Source organism: Poecilia reticulata, chromosome 13 (assembly GCF_904066995.2).
Source record: "Poecilia reticulata chromosome 13, P_reticulata-male-v2, whole genome shotgun sequence".
Taxonomy (NCBI): domain Eukaryota; kingdom Metazoa; phylum Chordata; class Actinopteri; order Cyprinodontiformes; family Poeciliidae; genus Poecilia; species Poecilia reticulata.
This window is the reverse complement of record NC_088842.1, coordinates 29,442,909-29,462,531: the sequence shown is the minus strand read 5'-3', so window position 1 is coordinate 29,462,531 and position 19,623 is coordinate 29,442,909. Positions and strand designations below refer to the sequence as shown.

Genomic DNA, 19,623 nt, shown 5'->3' with positions numbered 1-19,623 from the left:
GTGGCTCATTTCTTCGTGAGGAAACCTTAAATGTTGATTTGTTGATTTGAAATGGAATCAGCTGATTTGTTGGCTGCGGACGGCTTCAAATACGGCTGGGAGCCATCTTGAATCCTTGTTTGACAAGACTCTCTCGTAGTCAGCTAAAAAAATCCAGTACACTGTACAAAAAACCGCAAACCGGACCGCTTTATTTCTGTTATCCAAGGTAACTGCGTTTGTATTCAACCCGAGGCAAAGTAATGACATGTATTCGACTGTTGGCGTTTTCTGACGGCTTTTACCTTTAATGGTGAACGTTAATTCGCCTCCATTAGCCAGTTAGCTCGTAGTTGCCCAGACTTGTCACTAATAGGCAAGCGAATAATTGGGACTGTTAATAATATTGTTCTAGACGATTTAACGCTAAAACACAGACCAGAAAATGTAAGTCGTGTATTAGCTTTCTGGAGTATATTTGAATACGGAATCCTCATTGCTGGCGCAAACCTTTAGCTTCATTCGCTAGCTCTAAGGTAACTAGCCCCATTTGACGTTGGTTTAACAAGCTGGATAAAACTGGGAAGAAGTTATCTTATTCTTTTGAATACACGTGCGTATATGTGAAACAATAAATATGTTTAAGATGGCAAATTTGTTTCACCGTGACGCTTTACCTTGCTGTTAGCATTTAGCAACGGTCACCGCAGGGTCGGCTAACTTTTGACTTTAGGCCAACTCCTAGCTAGCGCTTCTTACGATTAAAAATGCATTTTTTAAGGATAAATATTGTGAATGATTTATTTAACTGACCCCTGTTTTTATTCAAGTGTTCTGTGTTTTTTATATTTCAGGGTTGGACAGACTTGAAAGGACACAGAGGCCCGGTTAAGCTAACGGGATGGCTAACTGAGCCAACGTTTAAAAGCTAACTAAGCCTTCCTGGCGTGTTGATTTCCAGATAAAGTTGGCCGATTAACCCTATGCCAAGCCCTTATTTAATTTTCATGCTCAGAAGTCTTAGTAAATTCGAAAGGACGAGTTCATTTCTTGACACTTGATGCCCCATTAGTTTTGATGAGTAATTTGATTTATTGAAAAGCCAAGGGCAATCTTTAGTTTGAGTAGTCCCAGAGAAGTGGACTCGGTTTGTTTAGAGACTGTTAAAGATTTAATTGGTATTGGAGTAAAATAAAAATAAGTGGACATGAGCACCACCAGGACAGAGAACCCAGTGATTTTGGGCTTGTCGAACCAGAACGGACAGCTGAGGAGCTCGGTGAAACCTGCAGGGGCACCAGGTGGTGGTGGAGGAGGTCCTCAACCTCCACAGTTAAACCAGATGATAAAAGGCACAATCAACGGCAATTCCCAGCCAGCCCCTCCAACAAACGCTGTTATCAAGTAAGTCCTGCCACCGAAGAAATAATTTATCAAAGATGCCCCAATAAATCAGCGAAATAATGGATTCTGCCTTTTTTTCCCCCTTGATTCGTTCTAGTACATTGCATTCTACCAATGTTTTCACTTGATGGGTGCCATAGTATTGGATTATATCAGTTTTTCCACTTGATTTATTCCAAAATATTGGATTCTACCAGTTTTTTCAACTTGATTCAGTCAGATCAGTGGGACAAATGCTGAAAAATGATATTAGATTTCAGGATAAAATCATGTTCAACTATGCATTTTAAGGTGGATAATATCAGGATAAATACTGAAGGCAGATGCTTTGGTAGTTGACTCATCTGTGTAAGAATCCTGCAGAGAATCTGTTGGAATCAGTCCTGAGAATCATAATCTTCATGAATGCATCTTTAATGTTGACCCTCTTCCTATTTATGATTTCCTTGAATTTTGGTCTCTTTTTCTACTGTAAATGTTTTTCTTTACCCACTCAGGCCTGGAGACGACTGGAAGAAGAATTTGAAATTGCCCCCAAAGGACACGAGGATCAAAACTTCGGTAAGTAGAAATAAAATGTGAATTACATATTTATACATCCTGTAATCCTACTAATGAGATATTTTGTGATTGCAGGATGTGACTGCAACTAAAGGCAATGAGTTTGAAGATTATTGCCTAAAGAGGGAGCTACTTATGGGAATCTTTGAGATGGGCTGGGAAAAGCCATCTCCAATTCAGGTACAGCCTCAAACTGGTTCTCAAACTTTGGCCTGTCGCAGTAAATCAGCTAACAATAATTCAGTCATCTCTGTGATTTATTGTTTATTTATTTCTACCAAAAACTGAATGGCAAAAGTCTTCAGTCTGGTGTTTGTCTCTACTAGATATTTCTTTGAAATACATAATTCATTTTTTTTATATTTAAAATGTCTTCCAGTTCCAGTGTTAAATGTTTGATCTGAGAATGTGTTCCTAAGTTATTATGCCATTATCATTATATTGCTTAAACAAAATGATCATTTAGTGCAATAACTACTTAAACTTTATTTTTCTTGTAAAGTACATGTCTACAGTAATGAACCACTCATTGCACCAGTCAAAACGTATCAAATGTTTGTAGTAAAATGTTCATGAGAAGTGACTATTTTCCTTAATAAACTCTTAAATTAGCTCATATCTTGACACATAATATAATCTGTTGTAATCTGGGTGAGCTGCTGCTGCGTTGATCTCGGTGGATATCTGTGGGTTTAGATCGAACCAGTCTGGACTGGGTTTAGTAGAAAGTGAACTCTTACATTTGAAGACGAGTTATTTTTATCTTGTCCTGCTGTTGCCTTTCCGTTTTCTCTCCCATTGATTCAGCTGGAAACATTTTAACCGTTAAACTGTTTCTCATGTTAAAACTCAGATCTGAGTGGATTTACATTTTGAAAGTGAGTCAATTTTAACTTTAATGTCCGTTTTAAAGAGTGATTGAGAATAATAATGATTTAAACATGATGACAGGAAAAGACTGGAGATACTGCGATAATCTGTTTGTGGAGGGAAATTAATTTGGTTTCTGCTTGAAATTGATATGAAGCTTTACCGGTTGAAGATGTTTTGTACATGAACAGGAGACGTGTTTTGTTCTTGTGCAGGAGGAAAGCATTCCCATTGCACTGTCGGGCAGGGATATTTTGGCCCGAGCCAAGAACGGCACAGGAAAGAGTGGAGCCTACCTCATTCCCCTGCTGGAACGCATCGACCTGAAGAGAGACTGTTTACAGGGTCGGTCTGGTTTCTGCTCATTTAGCTGCTGCTGCTGCTGCAGGTTCACATGGCGAGAACAGAGGAATGAAACCGCATCCAGGACAGAGCCACTTTAAAACATGAGAGTTCAAATTAGATTTACTGCTACTGGAGACGTTAATTTTATGCACAAAAAATAAAAAATTTTCCTTTTTTAATTTTGGGGAATGTAAAGTTGACGTTATTGGTACTTAAATTTTAGAGATGGAAAAATCTTCAACTACATCAAGAGTTAAATCTGGAGTTTTGCCTCAAGTTTATGCCAAGTAATGATTACTGAAGAACAAAAAGGCTTTGTGCAAATGTGAAAACGGATGAGGAATTCCCCGATTGCTTCAGAAAGACTTGGTGCAAAAATAGCTGCATGTTAATCTCCAGAAGCTTTAATTAAAGCAAAATAAGACCCACATAAACTCTCTTCTGTGAGCAAAGAGAATTGTTTTGCAGATTTAGCCTATGATTAAATTTTTGTGACGAACGTCCAATCTGTTTTTTGTTTCTAGGCTTTGAATTTTAGTTGATTAGTTGCATTTGCATTATTCTTCTCACCGTTCTCTTCTTACCAATCATTGCTTATAAACGCCAAACCTTACAAAATATCTTTGTCTTGTTTCTCGTGCAAATATGTCAGCTTTGTCTTATTTCAAGTGTACTAACTTACAAGTAACTTTTCAGCAAGAAATTGGAGCTTTTTTGATGTAAATCATTCCTTAATATTGATTAAAAAGTTCCACTGACAGATTATTTATCTTACAACAATGGGAAAATGTCTCATTATAGTGAAATAATCTGACAGTGGAACCAGTATTCTTTTTAAATCTACAATCAAGACTTGAAAAAGCTCTATGTTGCTAAAAGGTTACTTATAAATTAATGTTCTTATTTAAACTTTACTGATTTATTTGCACTATAAACAAGACAAACATACTTGGTAAGATTTTGTTTTTGCAGTTTAATGGGAGCCCTGTCTCTGTAAAGCATTTTAAAGCCAGAATAATAAAGTTGACAAGTAATTATGTTTAACATTATAAAACTTGCAGATTTCATATTTATATTCCAAATCTTTCTGGTGTAAAATTTTAAAAGCTTTTTGACATAATCGTCTCCAATCAAGCTGTGAATTTGACAACTTTAGACATCAGCAGATTTCTTGGTGCCTTTCTCGGCTTAATTGAACTGTAAATGTATTCACACAAGGATGTAAGCAATTAAAATAATACCTAGCCTAATTTACTCCGATGTTGAGGCGTAAAATATAAATAAAGTGAGAAATCCAAAGGACTAGATGTTTGTTCCCACTCTGAAACTTTTGTTTTTGACTCTGCAGTTCTAATAGAAACATGACGGTAAATTAATCTCAGCTCAGTTTGTGTTTTAATATGATCTTTATTTGCAGCTTTGGTCATCGTGCCCACCAGAGAACTGGCACTGCAGGTCAGCCAAATATGCATCCAGGTCAGTAAACACATGGGCGGCGTGAAGGTCATGGCGACCACAGGGGGGACGAACCTCCGCGACGACATCATGAGGCTCGACGAAACGGGTGAGCATCCAGTTCCCACCAGGGTGAGATTTTATAAAGCTGCACCTAAAGAAACTTGCTGAGCTTTTACCTGAAGTTATAAAAACATTTCTCACCTGCAGAGGTGAGAAATGCTGTTCAAGTTATTTAAGAAATGCACCGATCCATTTTCTTTCACTTCCCATCATCTGAGCCAATAATTTGCTTTAAAAGTTTCTTTATTTTAAACATAAATGTGCTGAATTACAGATTCATGTGATGATTCTGCACCAGTTCATTTCACTGAAAAACACCAACAGCTTCACAAGCTCAAACATCAAAAACACCTAGTTTTTTTGTTTTAACAATACATTTATTGAAGTTTTTTATATATAAAATCAAAAATAATCGATCAAAAATAAACTAAATTCAGCTAAAAAAGAAAAAAACGCAACTTTAATGTACTTAGTGCAATCTAATGTAAAATGATAAAAACTGACATTAAAATAAGCTCCAATGAACCTTAAATAATTCAGAAAGTGCATTTTGAAAATCTAAATATAGTAAATATTATTTACTAGAAAGTAAATATTTTAAAATGTGATGTTTCTCAGAACACAAAGCATAGAATTAGACTGAATAGATCTGCACATCGTCACAAATATCTGATCTGATCCCCCCCTCACAATTTTTGTCTTCCAGTACATGTGGTTATTGCGACACCAGGGAGGATTTTAGACCTAATCAAAAAAGGAGTGGCCAAAGTCAATCAGGTTCAGATGGTTGTTCTGGATGAAGTGAGTCATTTTTGGTGTTGAATATCTGTTGGTTTGTTTTTCTGAGTAAATCCGTGTATCGGGGTGAAAACAAAATGTTTTCTCTGCCTTAAGGCCGACAAGCTCCTGTCTCAGGACTTTGTGGTCATGATGGAGGAGATGCTGGGCTTCCTGCCCAAGCAGAGGCAGATTTTACTTTACTCCGCCACTTTTCCGCTCAGCGTGCAGAAGTTTATGGTACAGAGAAAAAAAAAATTACATTTATTCACATATATATATATATATATTATATATATATTGTCTAAAGCTTCTAGAATCATCTAAATGTGTTTTTTATCCCGTTACAGAACGCACATTTGCAAAAACCTTATGAGATCAACCTAATGGAGGAGCTAACGCTGAAGGGAGTGACTCAGTATTATGCTTATGTAACAGAAAGGCAAAAGGTCCATTGCCTCAACACCTTGTTCTCCAGGGTAAGTTTGGGCCAAATCAAGGTCATAAATGTTCTTATTGTGCCAGAATGTATTGATTAAACCTGACGAGCCGTAAAAATATGAACTCTTAATGTTAAATATTGAACATCTTTTCAGTCCCTCTGGGGTTTTGCCATTAGGACTTTTAAAAACATCAAGGTTTGTGGTAGTAATTTATAAATATGTGCGCTCCTCCTGGTAAATGCGACTTTTTATTATAGATTATAGCATCAAGTGAGGCAGCTGTTTAGTAGAAATACTGCCACCTGCAGGTGGGAGTAAACAGTCGCTTGGAGCCAATGTTTTTCACCATTTTTGCCAAAAAGCTGCGATAAACTCTCAATTACATATTAATGCAAAAAAGTGCAGGGATTTGTTGATTTTTGCGTGAATTTCCATGATAATTTGCAAGAAATCAGAGGGACTGATTGATTGAAAACGGATAGAAACTGATTGGATTGATAAAATATTTAAGCACAATGTCATTTTTACGGTTCTGTTTATGACCCGTTGGAGTCCAGGGGCGTCAAACCAAGTTTAATTTTGGGCCAAATCAAAAATCAGATTAATCTTCTGGTTGTGCCAGAATGTATTGATAAAACCCAATAAACTGTTAAAATATCAATAAATAAAAAATATCAGCGTTTTTTAAAAGTAAGTATTGAACATCTTTTCAGTCCCTCCAGGGTTTCATGATTGTTTTGGGGCCATTTGTGGCCCTCGATCAGTTCAACAGCCTAAAATTGGCATTAAATTCGGATCCGCATTTAAAATCAATGTTGGTGAAATTTTCACTGATGCCAGGCTGTTCAAAAATGATTCAATTAAAATCTTAAAATGTAACGTGCAACACAAAGTATTCATCCAGGGTTTGGCTTTTAATTCAGTTTGTAACAAGGACCAAAAACATCCAGTGGGTTTTAATAAAATACAGACCTGGATACGACCATTTAATAGGCCCTTAAAATAAAACGAGAGTTGGTCATGGACTGTTCTTGTGGCAAAAAAAGATGAATAAAAAAATCTAGAAAAAAATTTCAAAATTTAGTATATGGTTTGACTTTTTATTATTATTTTAAATCTACAAAGAGCTACAGATATCTTTGCGTATTTCATTAAAATATTGTGTTCTCAGGTTTATTAAGCAAAAAAAGTTTTTTTTGATAATTGGGGGGGGGGGAGTACAAAAATTGCAACTTGAAATGTTTGGCCTCCATGCCAAGGGGTTTGGATGTCACTTTTTGGCCACATAAAGAGCTGCGGCGGGCCGGATTTGGCCCCCGGGCCTCGAGTTTGACTCATGTTTCATGACTTTATGGCGTTCTGCATTGTCCACACTCTGATCTACTTTGTTTCTGTTTGGCCTTCAGCTCCAGATCAACCAGTCGATAATCTTCTGTAACTCCTCTCAGAGAGTGGAGCTTCTTGCCAAGAAGATTTCCCAGCTTGGTTATTCATGTTTCTACATTCATGCCAAGATGAGACAGGTCAGCTGGAAACGACTTTTACTGTCCTCTTATCACATTTTACTGTTGCACAACCTGAGCTCCTGCTCCAAAGGAAACAATGATTTCCTATAAATCTTCATGTTGTCAGATAACAGCCATGACAGCAGGGCCTTAAAGGGACAGGTCATATTTTTAAATGTAGTCGCATAAAGATAATAAACACCAAATATTGCAAAGTACGTTTTAGTTTTTAGTACACTTGAAATAAGACAAAACTAACCTGTAAGTAACTTCTTATTAGCAGAAATGAGCTTGTTTCAAATAAATAATCCCTTAATTATGGAAAACTGACACTGGAAATAATCTGCCAATGGATTATTACATTTTCATCAATATTAAGGAATTAGTTACTTAAAACGAGCTCCTACATTTTGCTGAAAAGTTACTTATAAGTTAGTTTTGTCCTAATTTACATGTAATAAGATATTTACACTAGAAACTAGACCAAAAATACTTGGTAAGATTAGCTGTTTTTCCCATATCCAGAAGGTTTAGATATCTAAAGCATCTCAAACTGAAAATGTTCATATCAGGGAAATCCATCGCTCTTATTATATCTGAACAGTCTGGACTTTAGCAAGAGAATGCCAAGTTGATGCTGTTGGGTTTTCTCATTCACACAATGCAAGAGTTGCTACTATAATCGACTGTATGTAGTTATATATAACAATAAAAATGATTAAAAACAAGTGATTTATATTGATAAACGGCACACAGTGTCTGCATTTCATCATATTTTTTTCATATTTATTGATTCTGTCATGAAACAAAGTGGAGAAAATTGTAAAAATAACTTTTCCAATAATTCTTTTCCTTTTTACAACATTAATAGAAATGTTCCAAGACGATCATAGATCATAATTCTAACAATAATGATGATCAATATGATAAATACAGAGCCTTAGTTGCTTTAAGGGACCTGGCAGCAGCCAGCTAAGTAGCGTAGCTTTAGTTAGCTGATGGCATCTAACTTAATATCTTATGAAAGCATAGTGGATATAATGAAATGTTTGGTTTCTGGTGTTTTAATTGATGAAATGTAATTTGAGAAAAATACTCAATTGGATTGCAGCTCTCCATGTGCCACAAAACTGCTGGACTGAAAAATCAGAACTGTCCCTTTAAGGGAGGCCTTTAGTACTGACATGGTGATATTTCCTACCAGCCCATTGTTGGCAAATATTTAGTGACTTTTCAGACAAAAGAATCAAAATCAGGCTTTAAATTATCGACCGGAAAACTGATCGATTCACCTATGGTTCAAATGATTCCAGTTGTTGAAAAGACACTGTAAAACAAAGTCTGGTTGCTTCAACTGATTTAACTTTCTGAGTCTGCAGTTGAAGTGATTCTTTGTTTTTATTTCTCAGGAACATCGCAACCGTGTTTTCCATGACTTTAGAAACGGGCTGTGCCGAAACCTGGTCTGCACTGGTGAGTGATGCAGCTGCTGATGCTTCAATGTGTAAACGTCTCGTCTGACTGGTGGTTTCTACATTTTAAAGCTGCTTCAGTCTCATTCAGAACCCGGGATCACATTTCATTTAGTTTTAACCGTTTGATCAGCTGCTGCAGTTTGAAAAGTGGTTCTGATGTTTCTCTACATCTATTCTGCCTGCTTAACACTCAAATGTCTGCAGTGTTTGTCTGAACATTTTGGTAATTACCCATCATGCACCTTGTCATTTCCTGTGCACGGTGTTTGGGATGATGGCTGCTGCTTCAGATTATTTCCTCTTTCCACTAGTTTGTGGTGTCATGAGTAAATCTCATGTTTTTATAAACGTGGCTTCATGCAGGCAGTAATTGTCTGCCTGGATTTCATCCTGCAGTTTTCTGCTGCAAATGCTGAAATTATTTGCCAAGAGGTTTGGACGTCACTTTTTGGCCACATAAAGAGCTGCGGCGGACCGGATTTGGCCCCCGGGCCTCGAGTTTGACTCATGTTTCATGAGCTAAATGCTCTGAAACATGTTATTGGGAGCTAAATGCTCTGAAACAAAAGTTACAAATCTCTTTCCATCTGACTCTGAACTGCATCAGAAGAAAATGTTAGATGAAAACCACACACACTGTGGAATATGTTTTCTTTTTTTTACTTAATCTATATCTACAATCATTTAAGTTACCCTAACAATTGAAAATGTCACTGTCCAAAAATTTTATGAAATCTATTTATTTTGGACAAGTAAAATACCTGCAAAAATGAAAACGATAGAAAAAAAAAGAATCAGTCATAACCTATTTGAAAACAAATATGAAGGAGACGGGGCTTATAAAATTATCCAAATATATCCCAATTTCTACATTTACACATCTAATTTTTACACAATTTCCACTGTTCCAAATTATGAATAAAGTTAAAATGTGTAGCACATTTCAGCAACAAGGCAGTTTAAAGAGCTTTAAATCATAAAAACACAAAGATATAAAAGAAATCATGCAGAAGGAAACATTACATTTTGATAACTGCCATCATCGTCGAGGTTTCATTTATTATCGTCCAACAACAACTTTAAACATTTGGGTTTTCAGTCCAGATTTAAAGGACCTCAGTGTTTCGGCTGTTTGACAGTTTTCTGGAAGTTTGTTCCAGATTTGTGGCGCATAGAAGCCGAGTGCTCAGATTCTCCATTGTATCCATTTAACCAATTGGTTTTTATTTTGGTCTACATCATGTTACCATCTGCAGTCGCTCCTGTCAGATATTTATACAGCCATGTTGGTTCACAAAACGACCAAAAACAAATTGCTTCCCTGTTTATGATGCATTTCATGAATCGGATCATGTTTAATCTGCATTCCTTTACAGTTTATGATGCGCTTCATTCAGTAAACGGTTTTCCATAGTTAATTATTTTGGTTTTTTTCTCAGACCTCTTCACGAGAGGAATTGACATTCAAGCTGTGAATGTTGTGATAAACTTTGATTTTCCTAAACTGGGAGAGACGTACCTTCACCGCATTGGGAGATCTGGTAAGAGCAGCAGAGATTATTCCTGGAGTAAATGTTGTTGTTTCAGTAACTTTAAGCCTTTAAATCCCTACAGTGTTTAAAATCCTTAAATGCTTCAAATTCAAAATGCAGTTTTGTGATAAAGTATAATTCAACACTCATTTAAAAGCCTAACTTTGGAAAAGATTTACAGTTAAAACCAGATATTTTCTCACACAGAATAATTTTTTTTCTCGGTCTGAAGTCAAATCTGACTAAACTTTTCCTGCTTTTGGTCACTTGGAATCACAAAAATTATTTCCATTTGCTAAATACTAGAGAACTTGGTGAACATTTTATAGCAATATTTTGTGACGTTTTGCATATTGTGTTCATGAATAAGTAGGTAATTTACATAATTTAGTTGCATTGTTTCAATGTAATATTACATAAAAGTTGGCCTATATTCGTTAAATGTTATTAAAATTTTTTTAAATCTTTTAGTTTTCTTTTCCTTCACAGACCAGTTAAGTGTATAAATTTGATTTAAAATAAAATTTTGCTTTATTTCAGTTGTTCCTGCTGTGTGAAATGCTTTCACAAGTCATTATTAAGTGATAAATTATAGAGTCATGAAATGAAACTTCGTCTTTAGTTAGTTTGTGCTATTATTATCTCCAGTGTTGTTGGAAAACTTGCCTTGAAAATGCTTGAGCGTGTGAACCGTGTGATTGATTCCCAGGACGCTTCGGCCATCTTGGTTTGGCCATCAACCTCATCACGTACGACGACCGCTTCAACCTGAAGGCGATCGAGGAGCAGCTGGGGACGGAGATCAAGCCCATCCCCGGCATCATCGACAAGAGCCTGTACGTGGCCGAGTACCACAGCGAGAGCGGCGAAGAGGTCAAGCAGTGAGCCTGCAGGTACAGCAAACGTGTGCCAAACTGAAGGCTCGGGGGCCAGATGTGGCCCACCAGAGCTTTTTATGTGGCCCTCTAAACTAGAGACGCACCAATCCGATATTGGTTTTGGATATTGGTGGCAGTAGCTGCATTTTTATTACAACTATGCGCAAAACTTTGTCAATATTCTGCTAATGTTGGGCAATTTCACTAATTTTGCAATTGCGTTGTTTCCATTCAATAAACACAATTTAAATCATACATGAATAAGTTTGTTCACGTCATTAAAAACATGCAGCACCGTGATGCTTCACCTACTTCCTGTTGTCATGATTTTGCATCATCCGGTTGTTTCCACTGCAGTTTAGAAAAACTAATTTCAATTAAAAAAAAAAAAAATCCCAATTCTAAAACTTTCTATTAAAAAATTAATTTCTTAAATTGACACGTTTAAGTGAATTCAGCCGATTTTCTGTATCGGATCGATATTAGCCTATACTAAACCTCAGATATCGGCATCAGAAGGGGAAAAAAGTGGATCGGTGCATTCCTAGTTGGAATGGGAACAATGTGAATATTTTTGAAAGTTGCTACATTTTATAAAAAATATTTATTTTCTGATTTCCTGTCTGACTTGATTGTAATCTGTCTCCTACAGATCGGCCACTGCTCTCCTCCAAACCCTTCTCCACCCCCTGCTTGTCTTGGATTCTTTTTCTTTCTTTTTTTTTTTTTTTATGTTTTTTCGTGTACAGTTTCTTTTTCGGATGCCGCCATCTGGAACACGTTTGGAGACGGACACTTTCTGGAAGAACTCACCGGCCTTACTGAAAGGCCTCGCGCTGCTCCGCCACGTACCGAAGACGCAAGAGCCAGGAGGAAAGAACGGGACCAAAACGGAAACGACGTCGGCGCAAAAATAAAAATAAAAAACAACAACCGGAACGACTCTGACCCTCATCCACCTCCGACCCGGAAAGGACGCCCTCCATTCTGCACGTCTTCACCTTCAAAACTCTTCACCAATTTGTAACAAGTGCCTTAACGAGCAGTTTCAACACGTTCCGAAGTAATAACCCCGCCATCTTTAATCACTCCATATTCATGCTCACCTGATTGAGAATTGGTTCCGGTCGACGTCCGACCAGATGAGGAGGATTCATAACCGGTTTGGTCTGGCGGATAAATGAGGGCAAACTTGGATTTTCAAAGAGCACAGACTGGATTTAGTTGTTTTTTTCCCCTTCTTCGACAAGAGACGACCAGACTGCTCGGTTGCTTGTGATGAAGCTCGTTCTCCCAAGAGACCCTGACCCCTTTCCTTTCCGCTCGTCTTCAGCTTCAGAACACTAAAAGTCAAGAGAAAAGAGGAAAAAAAGCAGCAGCAGCGTGGAAAACGGGGGAAAAAAACAAAACACCGCGATTTGTGAGGATTCCTGTTCCAGTGGCGTTCCTTCGTCTTTCTTTTCCTTTTCTTTTTTGTCGTACATTACTTTGCGAGACACGAAGCCGACATGCGGGGCTCAGCTTTCACTTCCTGTACATACTTTCATTTTAAGATTGTTTTAAAAAAGAAATTGTAATAGTAACTGGCTGGCGAACTGGAAAGCTGCCCGTTAGCACTGGAGATCTTTTTCCCTTTACTGCCAGTTTCTTTGTCCTGCAACTTCGGCCCGGGAGTTTATTTATAATTTTAGAGAAGAAAAAATTTGCAAAAACATTTATTTGACTGTGTTCATGAAATGTTTTTGAGGTAATCAGCATTTTTTTTTTTATTACTCTAAAAATTTGACGGTGCAATTCCTTTAATGTGCACTTAGTGTTTAAATGTCGCCCTTATTCTCTCCTGCTACCAGTGTTAACAAGCACAGTCAACAAGATGGCTTCCCTTAACTTCTGTGTTTAGATTGACTTTTATCTCATTTTTCTTTTTGTGTCACCAGCTCAGGTTTGTTAAACCGCCTCCAAAAACTGATTTGTCAAAGCGATCGCTGGTGTTTTGAAGAGGAATAATCTGTGGCATACTCGTGCTTCTTGCTGCAGTGCAGCTTAATTGGCCGTTTTTGTTTTCTGAAGGGAAGCTGTTACGTTGATTTATGCCATGTTTAAGCTTGGCTACATAAATTCCTGTTGGGCAGAAGCTGTTTTGTCCATCCCCCTCTTTTGTATTTTTTTTTTTTATGTTCGCCAAATGCATCAAAATGAACCATCTGATTTAAAATGTAGCAGGAATTTAATCGAAACAACCTCAGCAGGTTGAGTTGCACTTAAAATCACACAGAGAAAGGTGGTTTCTTCCATCTGCTCTGACTTGGACTGCTTTATTTACATCTTTGATGACATAAATATATTACGGTGCAGAACTGCTGATTAATTGGCCTAAAAAGAAAAAAATTGAAAGAGTAGTTGTACTGCTGAGCCTGTGGCGTCTGTGCTCAGCCTGTCGTTGCTATATATTGTGGGGTTTTGGTCTCAGTTTGACATAAAAATCTTTGTTTTTTGCAACAAATTTCCCTATTTCTGGTGAGATGCTCGTAACTGCTCCAACCAATGAGAATTATTCCTCCAATTAAAGCTCCATTCTCATTGGTTGGAGCTCTGATTCCTGTTCTCTCGGTTTTGTAGGCCCACAAATCGTCGCAAATTTGGCTTTAATTTGGCTAATTCTGAGGGGAGGGACCTCCATTTTTCTTTTTTTTTCGGGGAGGGGGGGTAAATTAAACGAAAAATCAAAAGCGACCTAATCATTACCGAGCGAACAGGGATGCCATTGTTCAGACACCCGGCAGCTGTCTGTTTCCTGGCTGCCTTCCGTTAGTAACGGCTGCCGACTCGAAGCTAAAATGTTTCAGTTGGCATTAGCCGCGCTGACGCAGGTCGCCATTTTGAACCCTAAAGACCGAGACAAGAGCATCTTACCCTGGATTCGCTGGCTAAAGTTAATAAATTTTGAATCCAAATTGTCTCTGTCGTTAAGGTCTCTTTACAAAAATAGTATTGGGTGGGTAATTTGGCGCATTTGCTGCCCTGATGCACTCGTTTGTTATCTCAACGGTCACAAAGCCGGACAAGAGAACGTCACAACCGGAAGTGCATCGGTTAAAAATGGGAGGGACAAGTGGGCACCTAAAGACAAATCCAAAGTTTTGGTAACGGGTATAAAAATATTTAAGAGTTGCCCCTTCAATTTGTTTTCTAATGGCGTGTTCAAATGGAGTACACCTTAACTTAACGTCTCCAAATTTAAGTAAATTTATTAAAGCCTGTGTTAAATTTTTTTTTCTTTTTAAATTTGATGTAATTGGCGGTTTTCAGTGAGGCAAATTTTACATGTTCAAGAAGTCATGGATATTGAATATTGGATTCGAAGTTTTTTGTTTTGTTTTGGATTAATAAACTCACTGAAATTTATCGTCTGGTGTGTAGTTTGTTGATCGGACACTAGAGGGCGGTGTGGCGCACTTTGGGGTAGGTATATAAATAGACCTGGAGGCCGATCTGCCACTTGGACTCATCCCTCAAAATGGAGAGTCGTGTTGTCTTCTGCTTTTTATTCATAACTCTGTTTATTTGTGTGAAATGTTCACTGCCGCCTCCATGCGACAGGTAAGAATTTCTTAAAAATCAAATTTAACTCCAGCTTTTTGTTCATTAAAAGTGATATTTAAACTTAAAGAAAAAAGAATCGAGCATTTGTTAAACTATATTTGGTTCTGTTGGCTGTGTTGAAGGTTAAAAGTTCATGTTCTGTTTAAAACAAGGGAAATTGCTTTAGATTTTTTCATTTACTTAAAATTTTATCAGACTATTAGGAAAATCTTTGATCTTGTTAATGGCGCAACAATAGAAAGTTTACTAATAACTTCGTTTCTGTTAATGATTTGCAGCTCTTAATTTCACATCAAAGTCCATTCTGATAACTTTGGGGAAAAAATGTTTTTTACAAGCTTGGGAGTTGTGTGGAAATGTAGTAAAACCTGTACATTTAGGTAAAAATACTTAAAGCTAACAATAAATGGAGCATAAGGCATATATGCATCTGAATAAATGGAATAAAGTCAACGATTGTGTGGGGGTAAACTTTTTTTTTTTTTGTTTGTAATTTTGATTAACTTTGCATAACTAAAATCAACATTTCCGTCACTTGCAAACTTTGTCAGAATTGCAAATAAAAAAAAAACAACTTTAAATACAGGAATACCAGGCTGCACTCATTTCCTGGTCTGGGCTCCTTTTACATAAATTACTGCAGCAAAGAGTTGGTCAGAAATTTGGACTCCTATTGTTGGGTTTTCATGTTCATATGGCAGTTGCCCAGGGCAGAGTCTTCCAAGGGGTGGCACAAAACTAGATAAAAATACGAATAAGTTGAAAATTCTGACTTTCCAGTTAGAAAAATCGACTGGAATGCCTTCGGAAGCCAGATTTCCTACTGGGAAACTGGGAGCAACACCAGTTATGATTTCAGTCCGACTTTGTGTTTCAGGCCGCTGCTCAACTCAGCAGTAGAAGGATGTGGTGGAAACATGTTTATTTTACAAGACAAACGTGTAAAATGCGTCTAAAGCAGGGGTGTCAAACTCCAGGCCTCGAGGGCCGGTGTCCTGCAACTTTTAGAAGTGCCTCTGCTGCACCACACCTGAATAGAATAATTAGGTCATTATCAAGGCTCTGGAGAACTGAGGAGGTAATTAAGCCATTTGATTCAGGTGTTTTGTACCTGTGGCACATCTAAAAACTGCAGGACAGCGGCCCTTCAGGACTGGAGTTTGACACCCCTGGTCTAAAGTCAGTGTTGCATGTAGTGCCTGTAGATATTAAAAGAGAAAATTAAAAGTGTTTGCTTACAAAACATAAACCTTAAAATACACTGCTCAAAAAAATACAGGGAACACTTAAACACTTAAGTGAACACTTAAGTGTTCCCTTTATTTTTTTGAGCAGTATATTTAGAACTGCTGCAAAAAGTATTTGCAGTGATTGGTAAACGCATTCAAGAGAATCGAGCTGCTGATGGGCTCAAGAAGGATTTGCAAGCATCATGTATTTTATGTTGTAAATGCAGAAGTAAATTGCAAATCCATTGTTTACTTTGACTTATCTGTAAAAATGTCATAAAGCTAATCTATTTGACATTTTTAGGGGCATGCCATAGCAATGCATAAGGAGAGCAGTACTGACTTGCGAAGCAAGTCAGTACTGCCTCCATGCATTGCATGGCAGGCACCTATTGTTCTACACCCAATAGAACGCCTCTTTATTATTATTAGGGGCATGCCATAGCAATGCATAAGGAGAGCAGTACTGACTTGCGAAGCAAGTCAGTACTGCCTCCATGCATTGCATGGCAGGCACCTATTGTTCTACACCTAATAGAACGCCTCTTTATTATTAGGGGCATGCCATAGCAATGCATAAGGAGAGCAGTACTGACTTGCGAAGCAAGTCAGTACTGCCTCCATGCATTGCATGGCAGGCACCTATTGCTCTACACCTAATAGAATGTCTCTTTATTAGGGGCATGCCATAGCAATGCATAAGGAGAGCAGTACTGACTTGCGAAGCAAGTCAGTACTGCCTCCATGCATTGCATGGCAGGCACCTATTGTTCTACACCCAATAGAATGTCTGTTTATTAGGGGCATGCCATAGCAATGCATAAGGAGAGCAGTACTGACTTGCGAAGCAAGTCAGTACTGCCTCCATGCATTGCATGGCAGGCACCTATTGTTCTACACCCAATAGAACGCCTCTTTATTATTATTATTAGGGGCATGCCATAGCAATGCATAAGGAGAGCAGTACTGACTTGCGAAGCAAGTCAGTACTGCCTCCATGCATTGCATGGCAGGCACCTATTGTTCTACACCCAATAGAACGCCTCTTTATTATTATTATTATATATTTATTCTTCCGTCACCGTTAATGCGGCTCGTACCGCTGCGTACCCACCCACAAAAGTGGTATCAAAACGTGCGGCTCGTACCCGAGAAGGGAGCTATTACTTTTATTGGGGATTGGAGTTAAAATGATTACATAAATTAATAAAAACGAAAAAATTTGAGATTTTGTGTCTCACAGAATCAGTAATCTTTCTCTATGAAACACACACACAGGACTGTTTATGGCTGACTCAAAAACCCTTTTTAAATCCCCCTCACAGGCATAAATATCGCCCTATTGATCTGAAAGTTGGTCATAACATAGATACACATGCCTGCTCATGTACAATGTTTACAAAAATTTGCTAGGGCTTATGCTTTTTGTCAGGGTCCTTCAGACTGACGCCTGGTGTCTCCCAAGTATAGAAACTGTGTCTGAAGAGCATTTTCCCGCTCTTTGGCTCTCACAGCTGCAGGGGATTAATTACCATAGCAACAGAAGAACACAGTGTCTGGAACTGCAGCTACCCAGGACTGCACTGTAGGGTTTACTGGTATTTACAACTTCTTGTGTTTTCAGCATTATACTACTGATTCAAGACTATAACCATTACACATATGTCCCCCATGTTAAAATCTGACATAAATAAGAATAAATAGTTGATTAAAAGTCTGTGGACAGAAAATAACGTCGCTGCTCCTTTAAGGAACCAGCGGCACAGACGCGGCGCCTGGGTGATGCTACAGATCACAAACCTGACAGAGAGCAGAAGAGGATTCGTAGGAAAAGAGCGGTGATGAACGGAAACGCTTAATATAGTTGAGAAAACATAAATTACCTGGTCGAAAACTGACTGGGATTTAATGAGAACTAAGTTACATCGGTTTTGGTGAGTTTTGTTTTTATTTTCTTACATTTTCATCGTGTTGTACTTTTCCTTTTAGCAGAGAGCTAAGGCTAAAAACGTAGCCGTTTGCAAGGAAATACTCCGTCATAAACTGTTATCAGGTTAATATATAAACTGTTATCCGGGTAATATATTGGGTTTATGAAGAATTTATTTGAATAATTTCAGGATTTAAAAAGACTTTTTTCGTGTTTGTGACCTGTTACACAGGTCAGGTTTTTTTGTTGGTTGGAAGCTTGGTCGGAGCAAGGATTGGTCTGCCATGTGTGACGCAAGTAATGACAGACAACATGCTACTGATGCTCCAATAGCATTCATGCTATTGTTAGCATTTTGGCTCATTTTAGCTTATGCAACATACTAAAATGAGCAAAAATGCTCATACTACCGTACGAGTACAGCTTAAGAAAACATGCTTCTGACTCCCCGCAGGTTATTGACCACACTGAAGCTTTCTTAAGCATGATTGCTTAATGCTAATTTTTAACATCATAACGCTGCGTCAAAGCCGACGGGCACACTTTGGCATGCCCCTTTAAAATTTCTGCAGGAATTTTCTAGTTATATATTTATTCTTCCGTCACCGTTAATGCGGCTCGTACCGCTGTGTGCCCACCCACAAAAGTGGTATCAAAACGTGCGGCTCGTACCCGAGAAGGGAGCTATTACTTTTATTGGGGATTGGAGTTAAAATGATTACATAAATTAATAAAAACTAAAAAATTTGAGATTTTGTGTCTCACAGAATCAGTAATCTTTCTCTATGAAACACACACACAGGACTGTTTATGGCTGACTCAAAAACCCTTTTTAAATCCCCCTCACAGGCATAAATATCGCCCTATTGGTCTGAAAGTTGGTCATAACATAGATACACATGCCTGCTCATGTACAATGTTTACAAAAATTTGCTAGGGCTTATGCTTTTTGTCAGGGTCCTTCAGACTGACGCCTGGTGTCTCCCAAGTATAGAAACTGTGTCTGAAGAGGATTTTCCCGCTCTTTGGCTCTCACAGCTGCAGGGGATTAATTACCATAGCAACAGAAGAACAGAGTGTCTGGAACTGCAGCTCCCCAGGACTGCACTGTAGGGTTTTCTGGTATTTACAACTGCTTGTGTTTTCAGCATTATACTACTGATTCAAGACTATAACCATTACACATATGTCCCCCATGTTAAAATCTGACATAAATAAGAATAAATAGCTGATTAAAAGTCTATGGACAGAAAATAACGTCGCTGCTCCTTTAAGGAACCAGCGGCACAGACGCAGCGCCTGCGATGCTACAGATCACAAACCTGACAGAGAGCGGAAGAGGATTCGTAGGAAAAGAGCGGTGATGCTCAGCAAGGCAGGTCATTAGCATTTGTACAAAAGTTAGCATTTCACTGTCTATGACTAGTGCACTAGCACTTTTACCTAAAGTTAGCTTTTACCTAATTTTCTCATTAATTAGAAATGTTTAGTATACTGAATAGAGTAGTAAAATTAAAACAACATGGTCGTGTTGCTCCACATCCTACTGCCAGCATTTGAGCTAACATTAGCAT

At 37.9% G+C, this 19,623-nt stretch overlaps 2 protein-coding genes across 3 annotated transcripts in view; both read left to right on the top strand.

Moving 5' to 3' along the window:
* Positions 1–55: 55 nt before the first annotated feature.
* ddx6 (DEAD (Asp-Glu-Ala-Asp) box helicase 6) lies at positions 56–14,692 on the top strand. The gene is made up of 14 exons (XM_008426433.2): positions 56–208; positions 834–1,383; positions 1,881–1,944; positions 2,020–2,124; positions 3,030–3,159; positions 4,577–4,723; positions 5,384–5,478; positions 5,572–5,694; positions 5,805–5,933; positions 7,304–7,420; positions 8,812–8,875; positions 10,317–10,418; positions 11,119–11,302; positions 11,940–14,692. Exons 2-13 carry the CDS (start codon positions 1,187–1,189, stop codon positions 11,292–11,294), a joined length of 1,449 nt encoding a protein of 482 aa, XP_008424655.1. The 5' UTR covers positions 56–208; positions 834–1,186; the 3' UTR covers positions 11,295–11,302; positions 11,940–14,692.
* Positions 14,693–14,784: 92 nt separating this feature from the next.
* The window catches only part of treh (trehalase (brush-border membrane glycoprotein)), an 86,640-nt gene continuing 81,801 nt past the window's right edge, over positions 14,785–19,623 (top strand). For both annotated transcript variants that reach the window (XR_014090463.1, XM_008426435.3), the window contains exon 1: positions 14,785–14,887. Coding sequence is in view for 1 of the 2 variants with exons in the window: in XM_008426435.3 (XP_008424657.1) it covers positions 14,805–14,887 (83 nt within the window). In the remaining variant the exon portion in view is untranslated. The remainder of the gene's footprint in view (positions 14,888–19,623) is intronic.

Bases quoted from the DNA above. Each gene is read 5' to 3' on its own strand.
- ddx6 (XM_008426433.2), top strand. From the start codon at position 1,187: ATGAGCACCACCAGGACAGAGAACCCAGTGATTTTGGGCTTGTCGAAC. The intron at 8,876-10,316 runs GTGAGTGATGCA...TTTTTTTCTCAG, and splicing joins CCGAAACCTGGTCTGCACTG to ACCTCTTCACGAGAGGAATT. The intron at 10,419-11,118 runs GTAAGAGCAGCA...ATTGATTCCCAG, and splicing joins TCACCGCATTGGGAGATCTG to GACGCTTCGGCCATCTTGGT.